Raw genomic sequence first — 16,397 nt, 5'->3', positions numbered from 1 at the left:
CAGAATGTCCTTAGATCCTAGTTTCCCTATATGATGAATAGGTTTCAAAAGCTATGGACCAACATCCAAGTGAGGCTTTTGTCATAGTTACTCTGACAGGGAAGATGTTTTTTTACATTTTCCCTTTTTTGAACAGACTGCTGTCTGGCTTGTTTTGTATGTACTTATATGCTTTAAAACATGCATCGCAACTCATTTAATTGATCATCTTGATTGTACTAAATTTTTCATCATTGTTTTAATGGCAGAATAAAGATGTCACAGATGCAATTCAGAAGGTAGCTGCTGCTTACGACTGCAAAATTGTTGAAGGTGTTCTTAGCCATCAACTAAAGCAGTTTGTGATAGATGGAAACAAAGTCATATTAAGCGTCTCCAATCCAGACACAAGAGTTGATGATGCAGAGTTTGAGGAAAATGAAGTTTATGCAGTAGATATTGTCGCAAGCACTGGTGAAGGGAAGGTAATAGTCTTTTCTTGTCTTTTAACTCTGCTGCTGTCTCTATGCTTATGTCATGTTAATTCGCCCTTAAGGTTTCCCTGTGTGTGATTTGCAGCCGAAGCTGTTGGATGAGAAGCAGACAACTATTTATAAGAGAGCTGTTGACAAGAATTATCATTTAAAGATGAAGACCTCTAGATTTATTTTCAGTGAAATAAATCAGAAATTTCCCATCCTGCCATTCACTGCACGGTCTGTGATTGTTTTGCATTTGTTATGTACGCATTGGTGGTACTTCCTTGTGTTTTACAATTCATGTGGATTTTCTTCAAACAGGGCTTTGGAAGAGAAAAGAGCTCGTCTAGGTTTAGTTGAATGTGTGAACCATGATCTCTTGCAGCCATATCCTGTTCTTCATGAGAAGCCTGGTAAGAACTCATTACTGAAATCTTTTTTAATCATGATATGAGATATTACCCTGTAATGTTTGTCGCATTGAGCCTGTTTAATCATTCTGGACTATAATTCTGCAGGTGATTATGTTGCTCATATCAAATTCACCGTGTTGCTAATGCCTAACGGATCGGATAGGATGACATCCCATCCTCTGCAGGAGCTGCAGCCAACCAAGACAATAGATGATCCTGAAATCAAGGCCTGGTTAGCTTTGGGTACAAAGACAAAGAAGAAAGGTGGTGGGAAGAAGAAGAAAGGTATGATTTACAGAGAGGATAATCTAAATAGTCTAAGATTACCACAGCAATTATCTTGGAACACTGGAAGCATATTTTTGAGGGTTATGTAGTAAACATAAGTGCATATGTGTTGCAGGTAAGAAGGGTGATAAAGCTGAGGAATCAGCGGAAGCGGAGCCTATGGATGAAGCAACAAATGGTGCAACGACTTAAGAAAACATTCTCTTTGTTCCATTCTCTCCTTATTTTTCAATTTTGGTACTCTTGTTCACTTGTATCTGGTTGGTTATGAGTTAAAATTTAATATAGTATCAGACATTGATCCTCCTAATTGGGTTTTCTCTTGCAATCACACCTCCCCTTTGTGTCTTACGCCCCATATATGCTTTTGTTGACAACTGAGTAAAGCCAAAGTCAATAACTTACATTGGCATGTCTTTGGTTGAACATGGTTGTTGTTGAAGCTCTTTGAAAATACGCATGGATTAATTCCATAGGCTATCTAACGCTCTGCTGTTTAATCAGAAATTTTTATTTTCCAAAATATAATTTGGTTTAAAAATGTTAATTTAGCTGGAAATAAGAGTGATAATAAAGGTCATGATGTAATCAATGCGCCATACAAAACTTTCAATTTCTTTGGTAGTGGGTAACGTTCGCTGCGTTGATTGAGAAAGATATCTTCGCTTAACTTTTTGCTTGGTTTCGTAGAAGGGAAGTATGACAATGTTCTTGATTTCGAGTATAAAGAAGAAGGGAGAGGCAAAATTGAGTAGCATTACTTCACACAATGATTTTCGTGGGATAGTGAATTGTTGTTATTTTAAAATTATTTTGTTAATTTAAATATTAAAATAATATCATTTTGTTTTATAAATTGAATTTTATTTATTAATTTTTTTATACTCACAAAATGATGATTTAATTGCCTAAAAATGATAAAAAAATTAAATAAAGTGAAGATTAATTTCATTCTTTTATATGTCTATATATATATATATATATATATATATATATATAATGAAGAAAAAGGGTGAAGATGATGCGATTGGACAGCCAAACAGGGCTGTAGTTGGGAAAATAATGATAGGCAAGTAGAATAACATAAAAGAAAAAAATCTTTACACCTGTCACGCGCAAGCAGAACCTGCCATGTGAAAGCGACAGCTGTGTCCATGGGTCCCACTTGGCATGACCCCACATCCCCTACTTCCAAATGCCTTTCCCTTTCTGCCCCCGTTATAGCCCCCGCCACCCAAGCCCTAAATTTAATAAACCAAAAAGAAATTAGAACAGGAAAAAAAAAGGAAAAAGAACACTCCTCTCTTCTCTCTCTCATACAATGTGTAGTTGAGTTTCGCTTCGCTCTTTTGTCTTTGATTTTTTTTTTTCATTTTCTCTCTGTCGAAAGCTTAAGCAGCAGCAGCAGCAGCAGCGGCGGCAAGCAAACAAAAAATGGCTAGCACTGCTAAAACGGATCCAGAGGAGCGCAACAGAGAAGACGAAGAGACGCTCCCGCCGCCGACGATGAAGACACCGGAGCTCAAGTCGTCCAATCGTCAAGCTAGAGGAAGTTGCCGTCTCTACTGGCGAAGAAGATGAAGATCCGATTCTCGATCTGTGCGCAATTTCGATTTCTCTACTGTTTTCCGAACTTCTTTTTCCTTCGATTTTTTTTCTTTGGTGATTGGTTACAAAAATGATTTTGATACAGGAAGGCGAAGCTTTATCGGTTCGATAAGGAAGGGAATCAGTGGAAGGAGAGAGGAGTTGGTAATGTGAAGCTATTGAAGCACAAAGTCAGTGGCAAAGTTCGCCTCGTCATGCGCCAATCCAAGACCCTCAAGATCTGTGCAAATCATCTTGGTCTGTTTTCTTCTCACTATATTTTTCTTACTAATCCCCCTGATTTTAAAAATAATTAGCTTAGTTGAAGTTGATTCTAGTAGCATCATTCTGTGTGCGGTAATTTTGGTGACTGTTAATGGTTGCAGTTCTTCCCACAATGACTGTGCAAGAACATGCTGGAAACGATAAATCATGCGTTTGGCACGCAACTGATTTCGCAGATGGGGAATTGAAAGAGGAGATGTTCTGCATTCGATTTGCTTCTGTTGAGAGTGAGCATTTTTAATTTCATTGAGTTATCTACATTTTTATGTTGCATTATATTTAGTATTACTATTACTAACACTAACACTAACAAACAATGCTGCTGAGATGAACTCTTATTCGGACTCTTATTGTTTTAGTACGTAGATTAAATCTTGTAGAAATCAAATGAGGGATAGGATTTATGTATCTAGTTTATAACAGCATTGTTTTAGTATGTTTCGATATTTGATTTTGAGTGTCTTGCGATGCGGCATCGTAAAGCTCCATCTCCCCAGGCGGGATACTTAACGCGTTAGCTACAGCACTGCACGGGTCGATACGCACAGCGCCTAGTATCCATCGTTTACGCTAGGACTGACATTCTTTTTGGTAATGGTTGAGTTTACTAACAGTTAAAATTATACTAAGAGGTTTTATTTTGGGCTATTCAAATGCTTGTTGGATTGCAGATGGCAATCTGACTTGTGCATAAGAAATTGCTCTGAAGTCTTGTGGGTGTGCGAAGAAAGCATGCCTTAAATGATGCAAACTAGTGAAAACAAGTTTTATGCTTTTATTTACCTAACTGATAAGCTTTCTGCTTGCTTCTCTTGATACTTGAAAGGGTTAGGTGCCTCAAATTGGAAAATATAAAGAATACTATAGTTTTGTATTGGAAAATGTGCACATGAAAGCTTGATAAGCCAGATCTAACCTTACCTAAGAAACCTTAAGTATAAGACCAGCGTATTACTGCAAATATAATTACCAGTGCTTAGGTATCTTATGCTAAACAAACTAAAGAAATGGTAAATAAGTTGAACAAATTACCAGTGCAATGTGTGAGTGTGCCTGTTTTATGGGTGTTTGGAGGGTTGAATTATCTGCAGCTTATAGCAGACTACAAGGGATACTTTTAACGGATGTCCACTTCTGAGCTCCAACATCTTTCTGATCAAATCTGTTCAATAATATGCTACTCTGTAACAATTTCGGCATATGATCGGATGTGTATATGCGTGCCATTGTAAATATGTACCAAGTTTTAGTGTACGGCTTTGTAAGCTTGATTGACATATTCATCTATGTTCAGATTGCAAGTCCTTCATGGAGATGGTTCAAGAGGTTGCTGAAAGTCAGGGAAAGAAAGAGGAAAACAAAGATGCCACAGATACAGCCGGCCTCCTCGAGAAGTTAAGCGTGGAAGAGAGTAAAACCGACGGAAAAGAACAAGAAGAAAAAGTTGCTGCCTCCGAGGATAAGGAAGAAGCCGCAGCCGCCACAGAAGACAAAGCAAAGACGGAAGATGAGCCGGCTTCAAAAGCATAAAGCCTAAAAAAAAAAACAGAGCATCTAATACCAGATGAAGTTTATCGTATACATTGGATTTTGAGTGGTTAGGGAGATGATAAATTTTTTCCACAGGTTGGAGAGATTAAATGTTTGCAAAACTATCAAAATTACGTTGGGACCTGTTGGGATGGGGAAGCTTTGTTTTTACTTTGCCTTATATGGGATTGTAATAGACGGTTCTATCGGTCTTTTGATGTTATGGTTAGTTCATTTGGTTTGAAGGGTAAAATGCTGTTGGAAGTTTTACTAATCAATGCTTTTTATGAAGTTCGTTCCCACTTTTGATATTTTGCCTCCTTAAGTGGCATTTAATTACCAATTAATTCAAATATTAAGAATATTTCGATTAAGAGGATTTTATTTGCAATGTATATAAAGAAATTTGATGTAAGTTTACGGACACGAAAAAGATTACTTCTTGGTGTATCAAATAATTTAAAATTCCTTCCTTACAACAAATATTAAATTCATAAATATTTTTAATTAAATTTATATTTCATGCATTATTTGTAAATGAATTTTATATGTTACCAATAAATAAAATATTATTACCCATAGTTATATAAATTTAACAATTGAAAATCTTCAAAAAAAAAATTCATAATTTTAAAAAATATTTTTATACCATTTATAAAGTAATATTTTATAATTAAATGATAATATATAAATATTTTATATTGGCAGTTTATTGTCTATATATATATTCAAATCCTAGCTACATTTTAATTTTAAAAAAAGTACTATGAAATTTGAAGTCATTGACGTTGAGGCCTAAAAAACTGGTAAAGGCTTAGGCATATCCGCCATGAAGTAAGAAATATCTCCACATTTTATTTTATTTTTTCTTCAACTGTAAAATTTTTTCCATTGCACTCGCGAGTAAATGGCATACCATGAACTCAATTCGCCGACCCTTGTGCTTTAAATACGGAGGCAGGCAAGGGACCAGCAAGCTATATACAATGTTTGCCTGTTGCCCATGTGGCATATACACCAAAAATTAACTTATGAATAAAATCGACACCCAGCCAAAGCAACCATGAAACCAAATATAAAGAATGTAGAAACCAATCCAAACCAGCTCAAGAAAAAAAGTATGAATGTCACCTGGAATTGGAGAAACAAAAACGTATTATTAGATGCTACCGTGTAAATGAGAGAGGGAGATAAGACGGCATCGTGTTCGAATGTTAAATGGTTCAAAAAGATTTTACTTGAACTGAAGAAACTTCCCAGAAAGAATTGGTTGGTAACGTTTGAAGGAATTGAATGCAACGATAAAAGAGGATAGCTAAGTGCAGGGGTATTTAAGATCGAAAAATCTTACCTAAATGATCTTCCCAATTTTTGGAAAAATAATGATAATCGCCCGGTAAAAGGAGACATCATTTGATAAATGGAATGTCCAGGCTGCCTATGGCATCTTCAGCGCCTGCTTCAATTGTGCAAAAGCTGAAGGATGCATCCTACCAATGGCAGAATTAAACAACGGTTCCCCATGAAGGGCAGCACAAGTTTGAAGATTGTCTCTCACTGAGTTTTCCAATGACAACTGGTTGATAGGGTCCGAGAACTTGATCTGAATGGTGGCAAACCAATCCATCACAACCAAATAAATAAATGTATCAGAATTTGTTGAATGATTTAACTAAAGAATGCTAACCTGTCTTCTCCTTAACTCCTTACTGGGAAGTGAACCCTCGCCATGACACCTGCTAGAGCTCATGTTATCACCACTGCAATTTATTAGCAAAAATTAAGAATAAAATTAGTTACGAATCACTGATGTAATCATCACCAATCAAAAGTGATAATACAAAGGATCTGAGTATATAACCTTGACTCTTCCTCAGTTAAGTCATCAGTCCCTCCCAAAATTACACTAGTGCAGACACTGAAGGAATAAAAGTTTAATCATCATTTCACATATTAGATGCCATCCAAAGTTCGGTTGCAGATATGCATCAAAATCAAGATTGAGCTTCTACCTTAATATCTGATCAAGTTTGTCTAGAACTTGAGGCAGCCTTAAAGTCAATATTATGGAAAGTGCTAGGCCAAATATTTTCTTCTGGGGTGAAGAGACATTGTCTACCTGTACAAAGATGCAAAGTTAACGGAGAAAAGCAAGAATTAACTTGAAGAAGCCTGCCAACGAATGGGGCAGACTCTAGTTAGATAATTCACAATCCTAACAGAAAGCATTAAACCTCTAGATGGTCAAAACGTCAGGGTTTTCCTTTTCTTCTTGAGTCAAAACATCATTTCAAACAGTTCAGAACACTAACAGACAACAGAACTTAGACTATCCTTCATTGTCTCCTTCATAGGGAAATATGTTCTACTAACCTTGTCAAGCCATACATCAACCAGACAAAGAAGAATATTTTCTTCAATATTGACACCAGTCCGTTGCAGTAGTGACGAAAGAGAAGGTTCTGCTGTTAATTGTGCAAGATAGTTGGTATTCATCACCAAAATCCTTGCTAGTATAGCAGCTGAAGATGCTTTAACAGCTGTCTTTGAAGGATCAGTATCATCTTTTCCGCTCAAGCAAATAACAAGAAGTTTCTACCAACATTGAACAAGGCATAACAGTTGAATGAAATGTCATGAACAGGCATATGTAATGGCAAATATAACTGAGAACATGAATGATAAAAAATCTCTGCAGGTAAAGAACCACGCTTACTTGTAAAGTACTGCTGATTAATGGGGGCACATCCATGGGGAAACACTACAAAATAGCAACAAGATGTCAATGGTTTGTCAAAATAGTTGAGATGAAAGTAGGTCTTTTAACATCAAAGATTTCACATTACAGGATGTATTTTCAATAAATAATGACATTGATGACATTTATGGTTCTAGGCATGGCACTAAGTAGTGATGGCCAGCAAACATCTCCAACATAAGGACACAATGACAACCTTTTATAAAGAAGCTGAAAGCTGACAAACACAATGATATGCTTCTGGTCATTTTTGTATTCAGTATTAAATCTTCAACCATTGATATCATTTGTGGCAAAAAAATATAAATAAATATTCACACACTACTACTAGCTTCTTCAAAATTCAGCCTATTTCGTATGATGTCAACTGCCCTGAGAGTTCACGGTATAATACCTGTATTAAAATGTCAATGACAGGAAAAGTTCCAAGCAGCCCTCTGTCATTGACACTTCCAACAATGAGATCTAGAAGTTTAGCCACACTGGAAGCATGCGTGCTAAGAAATTCCCTTCCACCCAAAATAATGTAAGCTTCAGTAATATTGACAGCAACCTGTAAGCATATTCACATCAACATAAGATACAAAATAGTAGGGGAGATAAAAGGGGTAGGAGCTGCAAGCAATGATTTATAAGACTGAACAAGGAAAGTCGAAAGCACAGAGCGCAAATAGGTAGACAATCCAAGACCATTGACACCCAACTTTTTTAAAGTTGCTATTACAATCCTACTTTCTTGATGAATCACTACAAAAGGGGGAATAAAGCACTGACCTAACAAGGACAGATATAGTCACAAAGTAATAGTGTACTATGTCATGCCTTCTGTTGCCCATCACATCCTGCTTGGTCTAAATATTTACTATTGCACAAAGTATCCACTGCAGAGCTTATGGCCCATCTACAACTACAATCAACTCTCCAACTTTTCAGTTCCTATGGACCTCCCGTACCTGTTGTTGTTCTCCCTTATGTGGCCAACTAAATATTCATAGCCTTCCAATGTATAAAGGAAAATACTCATAATGTTGTAATAAGTATATGAAAGAATTTCTTTTCTTCTAACAGCGAAGGACCTACAAGAGAGTGCAGCAATAGATAGACCACAAAACAAAATATATGGGTCACTAATTCAAGAAGTCTAACCTGCAATTGGTCGAAACTTCTTTCCAATATTTCCACCAGACATGGGAAATATGCTAAGAGTTGAGGCACCATTGCAGGGGCATGAGAAAGTGTAGCTTCCCACAACTGCGGGAATACGATAACATTTAGCACACTATGTTTATGGGTAAAGGCATCCGGATAAATAACCAAATATTTGGGCAGTAGTCTAACCAGCATGCTATCCTCCAGAAGATTGAGTTCATCGGGACTATTTATATCAATCCCCTTTTGAAGAATAGGCAGGAGCATGCTGTAGCAACTAGGTGATTGATATCCAAGCGCAACGACAAAGTTCCGCAAAGCAATAAGAAGCTGTATCTGTAGAAGGCTTTCACCAGAAGATTCCTCCCAGACCTATTCATATTGAGAGGTTAAAGGAAATTAAAAAGAATAAATGCACCTGATAAGGACAGTCTACTACATGTCTAGCCAAGTTAATTAACCCATTTAGACTCAAATTTTTCTAGACATTCCAACTTGTCCATTCGATTGTTGTAGTCAACTATTGACTAGGACACAAACTTCTCATAAAAAGTTAATTGCACTTAATCTTGCGTGACAGCAAAATTCTTTTAACAACAGCAATTTCTAATATTGGTAATTAGCTGATTTGGTAAAATGGTTCCCTGCTAAAGACTCCTTGATACTTATATTATAAACAATCAAGCACATCAAAGTAAAAGTCAAACTTTCAGATAAGAAAGTAAAGCAGTGACAACAGTACCATCTGGAAAAACTGCATCAAGTTGTTTGCATATGGGATGACTTCATTGACATGGCCAAGAAGAACAGAGATCAGATTTAAAACCTGGACCTGAAATGATGAAAAAAGCAGCAGCATTTGAGTTGAATGTCAGGAATATACATAGATGCATATAGGTGTGCATGCACACATACAAACATACACAAAGACTAGGATGTAAATCTAGACACAAACTATCCCAAAACCAGAATTTGCATTTCTGATTTGCTAACCTAAATCTATTAATGTGAATCTACAGCAATCATTTATGATCTTACGTAGGAATGGGCAAAGCACATCAATACAAAAATTTTCAAGAAACATTCACCATTGGTTCAACTTTATCATCAGAAGCAGTACATGCATGAAAGAATTTCTAAAGCTTGGACTATAGATTCCAGAATTTTCTGCAATCCAATAAGATACATAAATCACAATACCAAGAAAGAAGAAAGGGGAGAAAGAACACCTAAGCAAGCAGTGAACATCAATAACAATCAACAGTAGAATTTACCTTTGAATCAAACTCTTGAACTTCTTTGACCAAATTAAAACATGAACCCCAACAAACAGGAAGTAGATCAGAAAAATCTTGCTCTGAAAAGTTTGCATCTTCAACATGTAAACACAATGATCGGCAGGCGGCCAGCTAAAACAACAACATACAACTTAGTGATTGAGCAAAGTAAAGTAACCATCAGGAATATATTATTATGAAGGGACAGAGAAACAAGCAGGGAGACATGATGCAACTTATGGAACATACCCTCACAGATAGGTCTTTGTCCTGTAACAGCCGTATCAAGGCACAGTATACAGCTCTTTTTGTATCGTTCTTGATCTGCAGGAATGCAAATGTTAGAAAACAATCATTATGACTAATTTCCTGTTGCGACCAGAATACATTAGCAACATTCCCCTCTGAAATTAAGGAGGAATAACAACTGATATGCAGCATTAGATTTACATTACAGATTCCAGACTCCAGATGCACCACTCTTCTACTACAACAAGATAAAACATATTCCCCAATTCTTGCAAGGACACAAGTCCATGTAAAGGCACTCATCCAACACATACCAGATCAGAGCCTATTCCTAGTGGCACTTATTTACACTCTGCCTTTAATTTATCTACTCTATATTCTGTGATGCAGCCAATGGCACAGGATCAGGTGCCAAAGGATTTTAGAATTATGACCTGTCCTGTATCACCTAGTTTCTTCCATGATTGACAGAAGTTTCAACACTTAATCAGAAATCTACTACATCTGATAGAAAAAAAAAATAGCAACCAGCATTTTGCCAGTGCACAAGATTCAATATGGATTGGACTAGTTTCTGATATGAGCTATTGGTAACCATGATGCTATAGGGATGGAAGCCTCAACATACTGCTGAGGTATGCATACGGACACACACATACACTTCACAAGAAAGAAATCGAGGAGATGATATGGATAAGGCCTATAGAAGAGTATTATCTTACCTCAGAGACCCATTGTCCCAATATTAGTGCAACTTTCCGGTGGATGATACGCATAATTGGATGATCATTAGAGAGTTCAAGGGATAAAGCACCATTAAACCTGCAATCCAAGATAGTTCAGGAAAAAACAAAAGATGTTTTCATCATACCACCTACTCAAAAATAAGAAGATAATAGCTACCTATTTATTTCAATCAGTGCAATTCTTTAACAACTTAACAACTGAACTGAGGGATAAATTATCAATAAAGAAATAAAAGAAAACCACCCCAAACCACCAAGTACAGAGAGAGTATAAACGCAGCAAAATTATCAAGTGCCTAGACACCAATGTTGCATATTGGAGAATGGGCATACCAATCTTTAAAGCTCAGGTAATTTGAAAGCTCATAATATACATATGCAGCAGCGCCATAGGCAGCGTCTTTAAGAAGTAATCCTGGGGTAATTTCAGTTACCGAAGTTGGACAACCATTCATTGCCTCTTGAAGGACGGACACCACAATAGGAGCTAGCAGCTAAATGTAATGAATTAACTCAAATAAGCATATATGTAATTATATGAAACATCTGACAAGAAAAAAGGACAGAAAGAGATAGTAACACAAGAACATACTAAATAATCTGTACTAAATTACCACATACTTGACTATGGTTTTCGAACAATACAATATATAAAGCCTCAGCACAAGGCCGCAGTTTCTCTGTCCACTGAACCATATCCTGCTCATGATGAAAAGCCTCAGGGTTCTCATACCATTCCTCCAAATCACTTGCAGTTAGAACAAAATACCTGTTGATATGCTAATTAGGACAAAATTTGAGCAACAATTTGTTCAAAAGCAGGGAAAAGACCAGCGAAATGCAGAGTGCATTGCTAACAAAAATTTTTATGTAGAAACAAACAAAATTAATTCCCAGAGAAAAAATAATTTAACTACATTAATTTTAACCATGGTTCTCAAAATTATTTTTTCTCTTTCTTGCACCTCAGTTGAGAAGGGGGTGGAAAGGGAAACACCATACTGTACAACAAGCCAAAGCCAAACTGATAAAGAGAGGCAGCAGTGAAAGGGTAATTACCTCCTTATTAACACATTGCATAAGAGTATTATCCTTTCATTAGGTAGAAGGGAAGTCAAAACACCAGCAACAGCATTAGAAAGGTTTTTCTTCATCTGCTCTAGCGTAACACCATTCTCCTCCATAACCCGTCCAGTAAGACTTGGTTTATATTCTTTACATTCCAATACACTTTTTACCATTACCATACACTTAATCAGGAATTTCTCAAAGGACAATATGTCTGGCTCAGGATCTGTAATCTTATTTAAACAGAAATTCAGGACAGGTTGAAGGACACATTTATCACCAAATGAATAAGGATGCCTTTGTTGAATTGCAACTAGAACCTTCATCAATTTAGTACATGCCCTCTTTATAAAGTCCCAAAATTTAGGATGTCCGTTCTGAAAAGATGTATCTGTAAATAAGGTAGCACATAGAAATAAATTAATCCAACAGAAAATCTAAAATAACAAGCATTTGAGATGGCTTCAGTTTTTTATTTAAAACAAGAAGATCAGAAGCTTTTTTTTTTTTTTTTGCCAATATAAAGATCAAGAAGCAAAAATATAAATTCCTCCCACAATTAGAATGGAATAACATAGATTACCGTTTTAGACCTAGGAAACCCATTCTACCTACTTCTCTATGAAAAAGAAAACAGAAAAATATTTAGAAATTAAAGCACACCAAAAAATCTTGATTTAATTTTATACGCATTAATTATAACAATGGTCACTATTCTGCAACAAAGTTTTTAAAAACAACATGCTCAAAGTGTGAAAGAGCACGAGTCTTGCATCAAAGAAAGCAGGGCAAAACTTTTGAATAATTTGTATGCAAATTAATAAGATTGCTTGGTTTTTGATTAATTAAAATTAAAAGTTAACTCTTTTAACTATACATGCTTATTGCCTATTTTTGGTTCAAATGAATCTTGTTTTTTGATATATGGGACCAAAATTTACAAAAAGAACAAGCTATCTTACAGTACGGAAGAAATGATTGCACAGCATTCAGAAGCACAGGAGAAACCTCTTTTACTGGTCTTACTTCCTGCAAAATGAATAATTTAAATCATATAATCTCATTCTAAACTGCCCAAAAAATAAAACAAGAAAATAGAATGAAACTGTAATTGACTCTAAAATCCTGAAAATGTTCTAAATGGAAAGAGAAAGAACTGATAAGTACCTGAACACACTTTGCATCGCTTTGAAACCCTGAAATCACTAATTGACATATTATCTTTAGACACAACAACCATCTCTCACATGTTAGATAAAGGTCATCATGATGCTGCTCCACAGCATTTGGATTATAGCTCTGAGTGATTGTAGAAAAACCATGTAATATTGTTTGTACATCACTCTGCCAAAGATGCCAGCAGTACTCAAATAAATGAGATGATATCTGCCCAAAAAGTTTTCTAAGTCAGACTCCTCAGGTCTATAGAACAGAACAGTAATTCGCAAGGAATGTGATCCTAAAACGAATAAATTATGATTTATACGAGAACACTGGAGCACAGATTTAAATGGCTTATAAACCAGGATGTAAAAGCCAGCAATCGCTGTTCTAAATGCATATATTAGTCATTAGCATGACGATGCCTTTCAAACCGATGCTGTCCAGGCTAAGCAACCTGTCTGTTAGCATCCACCTTCACTTACCTAAGAGGGGCTAGATAAATGGCCAGGATCAAGACAACTTTCATTTAGGGGAAGCTTATAAAAGTGAAGATGTTCCAGTAACAACATACCTCCGCAAAATTCCTTTGGTCTGCAGTAAGACGTTTTGTGGATAACTCCTTCAAAGTTCTAAAGAGAATCATAAAAATCCTGTGGGAGGTAAGAACATCGGCTGATTGAAGCTGTTGTGCGAGAAAAGAAAACAGCTCTGCCCTAAAATCAATTCACCAACAAATCAGTAAATATTACCAGCTACAGAAGGAAATGCTTAAGAATTGGAAAAACACATTAATGAATATTAAGGAGTTTAAAAAGTGAAGATATATACCATTCCCTAGGATAATCAAAGCGAGCAATTTTGGAAATGAGCACTGCCAGCATTTGAGCTATCTGTATCGGGGAAAAAAATGCAAAAGATAGAAATTTATTAAAGACTACTAAACTCAAACAAAATTACAAGCCACTATGACACAATGTGAAACATATTCCAGGTAGAACTAGTAAGTAACTAAAATCCAATCAGATCCTATTATGTATAAGTCCTTGCCTCCTCATTATAGTTAAAAACAAAGTTAATGAACAGAAGCTTAAAATTCTTTACAAATAAAAATAAGAAAAAGATGTGAGAAACACCTGATAATTCTCTTCTCTCAAGTGCGATAACAATTTTTGTCTTAAATGTAGTTTCTCTTCGCTGCTTATCCCCCTGAATACAATTTTCAGGTTACTAATGAGACATACATATATACATATTTTAAGAAATAAATAAAGAAAAACAAATCTAACACTCTTTATCAGCTTGTAGAGAGCAATTTGCTACTAAAGAAAGCAATGCAGTTTCCGAAGACTGGAAATGAAATGCTAATCCTCATCTTTGAACTTAAATATGAATTAAATGCATGGAAAAATAGCGTATATCTTACGAGGAATCGCGCCTGTTCCTCCAATACCGATTAATACTGTTTTTGAAGTACACAGAAGCCATTAATCGAACATCCACTTGAGACGCTAAATCTTTCGCTGTAATCACTTCCTGAAATAAAAGAAAGAAAAAAAATGCAAATTAAACGCGTATAAACCTCAAATGCATTGTACAGAAAATGCAAAATAAGATAAACACGGAATAATAATAAATAAATACCATGAGGCAAGAGCAGAAACCAGGTCTGCTTTCGAATTGAGATAGAGCCGCTTCGGCTGGTTTGCGAATGGTCTCGTCTTGGCTCATTGAGTTGGCGAGCAACGAGTAAATGGCAGGCAAATCAGAAGCCGAGAGCGCCATCGATATCTCCAACAAAATCGCCCTCTTTTATCTTTAAACTACGAGAACAAGCTGAGCCGAGTCAGCGAGTTGGATCGGTGAATCGCGAACTTTATATCGAGAAAAGATTCCGGTGCGGCGAGGCTTCACATCAGCATAAACGTTGAGGTTTTGGGCGGACTTGCTTATTGAGCTTTTCTATTTAACGGAGAAGCCGGAAACGATGGGGGGATTTTGTTCCGGTGAGGAAACGGGAGCGACAAGAGTGTGATCGCGGTGCAGTTCTTGGTCTTCTTTTGGGCTTTTGGCAGCTATTGCGCTGGACTCAGCTCTTTCTTCTCTCTTCTACTCGCAGCAAAGCAGAGTAAAATGGAAAAAGCCGGGGAATTTCTCTAGGATATGAAATAATCTAGGCGCTTTATTGTGCGTCTGGCCTTCTTATTACGCACGATATAAGCAAAGGAAATAAGGAGTGACAACCCACCTTCGATTACAGCATGTTGGGTTCACTGAAAGAAATAAAATGAAAATAAAAAAAAAAAAAATTATATAGATTAATTTATAAACATATAATATAATAGAAATTATTATTGTTATTTATTTTATTATTTGGTTGAATAGAATGATTAAGAAATAATGAGTAAATGATAAAATACTTTTTATTAAAATTAAAATTTATTTTGGTAAAAGATACAAATATTCTAAATAATAAAATCAAAATACTTTTATTGTAATTAAAAGATATTTTCACAAAAATACAAACATATCTGTACTATAATTTAATATATATTTGCATTAGAAGATAATTAAATTTTATTATTAATTAAATAGTATTTAATATTAAAGATAAAATGTATTCTTCATTAATTTAAATAATATTAACTAATATATTTATTCATTTATTATATTCAAATAATAATATTAATAATATTGTTTATAATATTTATTATAGTTAACTAATATTAATATATTAAATAATATTTAAATATTTTCATTTCCTTGTTTTGAAAATGAAGTAAAAAATTTTGTGTTTTTGTGCTTAAGAGAGAAAAGGAGTGAGGAAGAGAGAGAAAAAAAATAAGTTTAGTATTTTTTATAAAATATTTTTTTAATTATAAAAGATATATTTTCTAATCAACTTATTTTCTTATTTCTAACAATAAGAATAGTCATTATCAAATTCAAGCTTCTCTTGCAATTAGTATTTTGAAGAATAATCATTTTATTGAATCAAATGCAGCTTTGTTTCTAATGAGAATAGAGGAGGAATGATTATTCTATTCCCCAAACCAAGCATGTCCTAAAAATTAATATTTTTATCTTGTCTTCCTTCAAAATTGGTAAATATAGTGATTAATGAGTAATTTTTAACTATTTTATTATTTCATTTGATAATTTAAATTAATTTAGATAAAAAAGTAAAAATAATATTTAATTAAAAATATTAGTATTTTATTATTTGAATAAATTGAGAAAAATAATTTTTGAGAGAAGGGTTGAACGAAGGGAGGGTCAAGGAAAATATGAAAGAGCTATTTTTAGAAATTGTCTTGCAATGTTAGAAGATGTTAGTTAATTTTTGAATCAATGAGTTAATTTTGATAATTTGCAAATATTATATTGTATTTTTTGTATTTCTTTTTTTTAAATAGGAGAAAATCCTA

At 34.9% G+C, this 16,397-nt stretch overlaps 3 protein-coding genes across 3 annotated transcripts in view; 2 read left to right on the top strand and 1 right to left on the bottom strand.

Annotated features, from left to right (window-relative positions):
- LOC110420364 (metallopeptidase M24 family protein) overlaps nt 1-1,469 on the top strand; it is a 3,614-nt gene extending 2,145 nt beyond the window's left edge. The window contains exons 6-10 of the mRNA XM_021433650.2: nt 249-464; nt 559-695; nt 780-871; nt 977-1,156; nt 1,275-1,469. Coding sequence (XP_021289325.1) covers nt 249-464; nt 559-695; nt 780-871; nt 977-1,156; nt 1,275-1,351 — 702 coding nt within the window. The 3' untranslated portion in view covers nt 1,352-1,469. The remainder of the gene's footprint in view (nt 1-248; nt 465-558; nt 696-779; nt 872-976; nt 1,157-1,274) is intronic.
- Nucleotides 1,470-2,408: 939 nt separating this feature from the next.
- On the top strand, nt 2,409-4,852 carry LOC110420225 (ran-binding protein 1 homolog b-like). Its single transcript, XM_021433460.2, is given in 6 exon segments — nt 2,409-2,647; nt 2,650-2,686; nt 2,689-2,758; nt 2,853-3,004; nt 3,133-3,258; nt 4,326-4,852. Coding segments are annotated over 6 exon segments (675 nt in total). The 5' UTR covers nt 2,409-2,593; the 3' UTR covers nt 4,562-4,852.
- A 539-nt stretch (nt 4,853-5,391) lies between these two features.
- LOC110420202 (ARM repeat superfamily protein) lies at nt 5,392-15,140 on the bottom strand. The gene is made up of 24 exons (XM_021433431.2): nt 14,614-15,140; nt 14,396-14,505; nt 14,106-14,178; nt 13,801-13,862; nt 13,544-13,685; nt 12,976-13,194; nt 12,771-12,837; nt 11,800-12,199; nt 11,362-11,509; nt 11,074-11,234; nt 10,717-10,816; nt 9,995-10,069; nt 9,743-9,877; nt 9,211-9,300; nt 8,658-8,840; nt 8,466-8,570; nt 7,714-7,872; nt 7,278-7,322; nt 6,935-7,156; nt 6,574-6,680; nt 6,423-6,479; nt 6,249-6,321; nt 5,913-6,164; nt 5,392-5,692 (listed from the first exon to the last, which is right to left on the bottom strand). Exons 1-23 carry the CDS (start codon nt 14,752-14,754, stop codon nt 6,000-6,002), a joined length of 3,039 nt encoding a protein of 1,012 aa, XP_021289106.1. The 5' UTR covers nt 14,755-15,140; the 3' UTR covers nt 5,392-5,692; nt 5,913-5,999.
- Nucleotides 15,141-16,397: the final 1,257 nt, after the last annotated feature.

This window comes from Theobroma umbraticum, unplaced genomic scaffold (genome assembly GCF_002168275.2).
Source record: "Theobroma umbraticum cultivar Fairchild unplaced genomic scaffold, ASM216827v3 scaffold_86.0, whole genome shotgun sequence".
NCBI classification, from domain to species: Eukaryota; Viridiplantae; Streptophyta; class Magnoliopsida; order Malvales; family Malvaceae; genus Theobroma; species Theobroma umbraticum.
The sequence above is the reverse complement of the archived record's forward strand: the minus strand, read 5'-3'. Positions and strand labels throughout refer to the sequence as shown.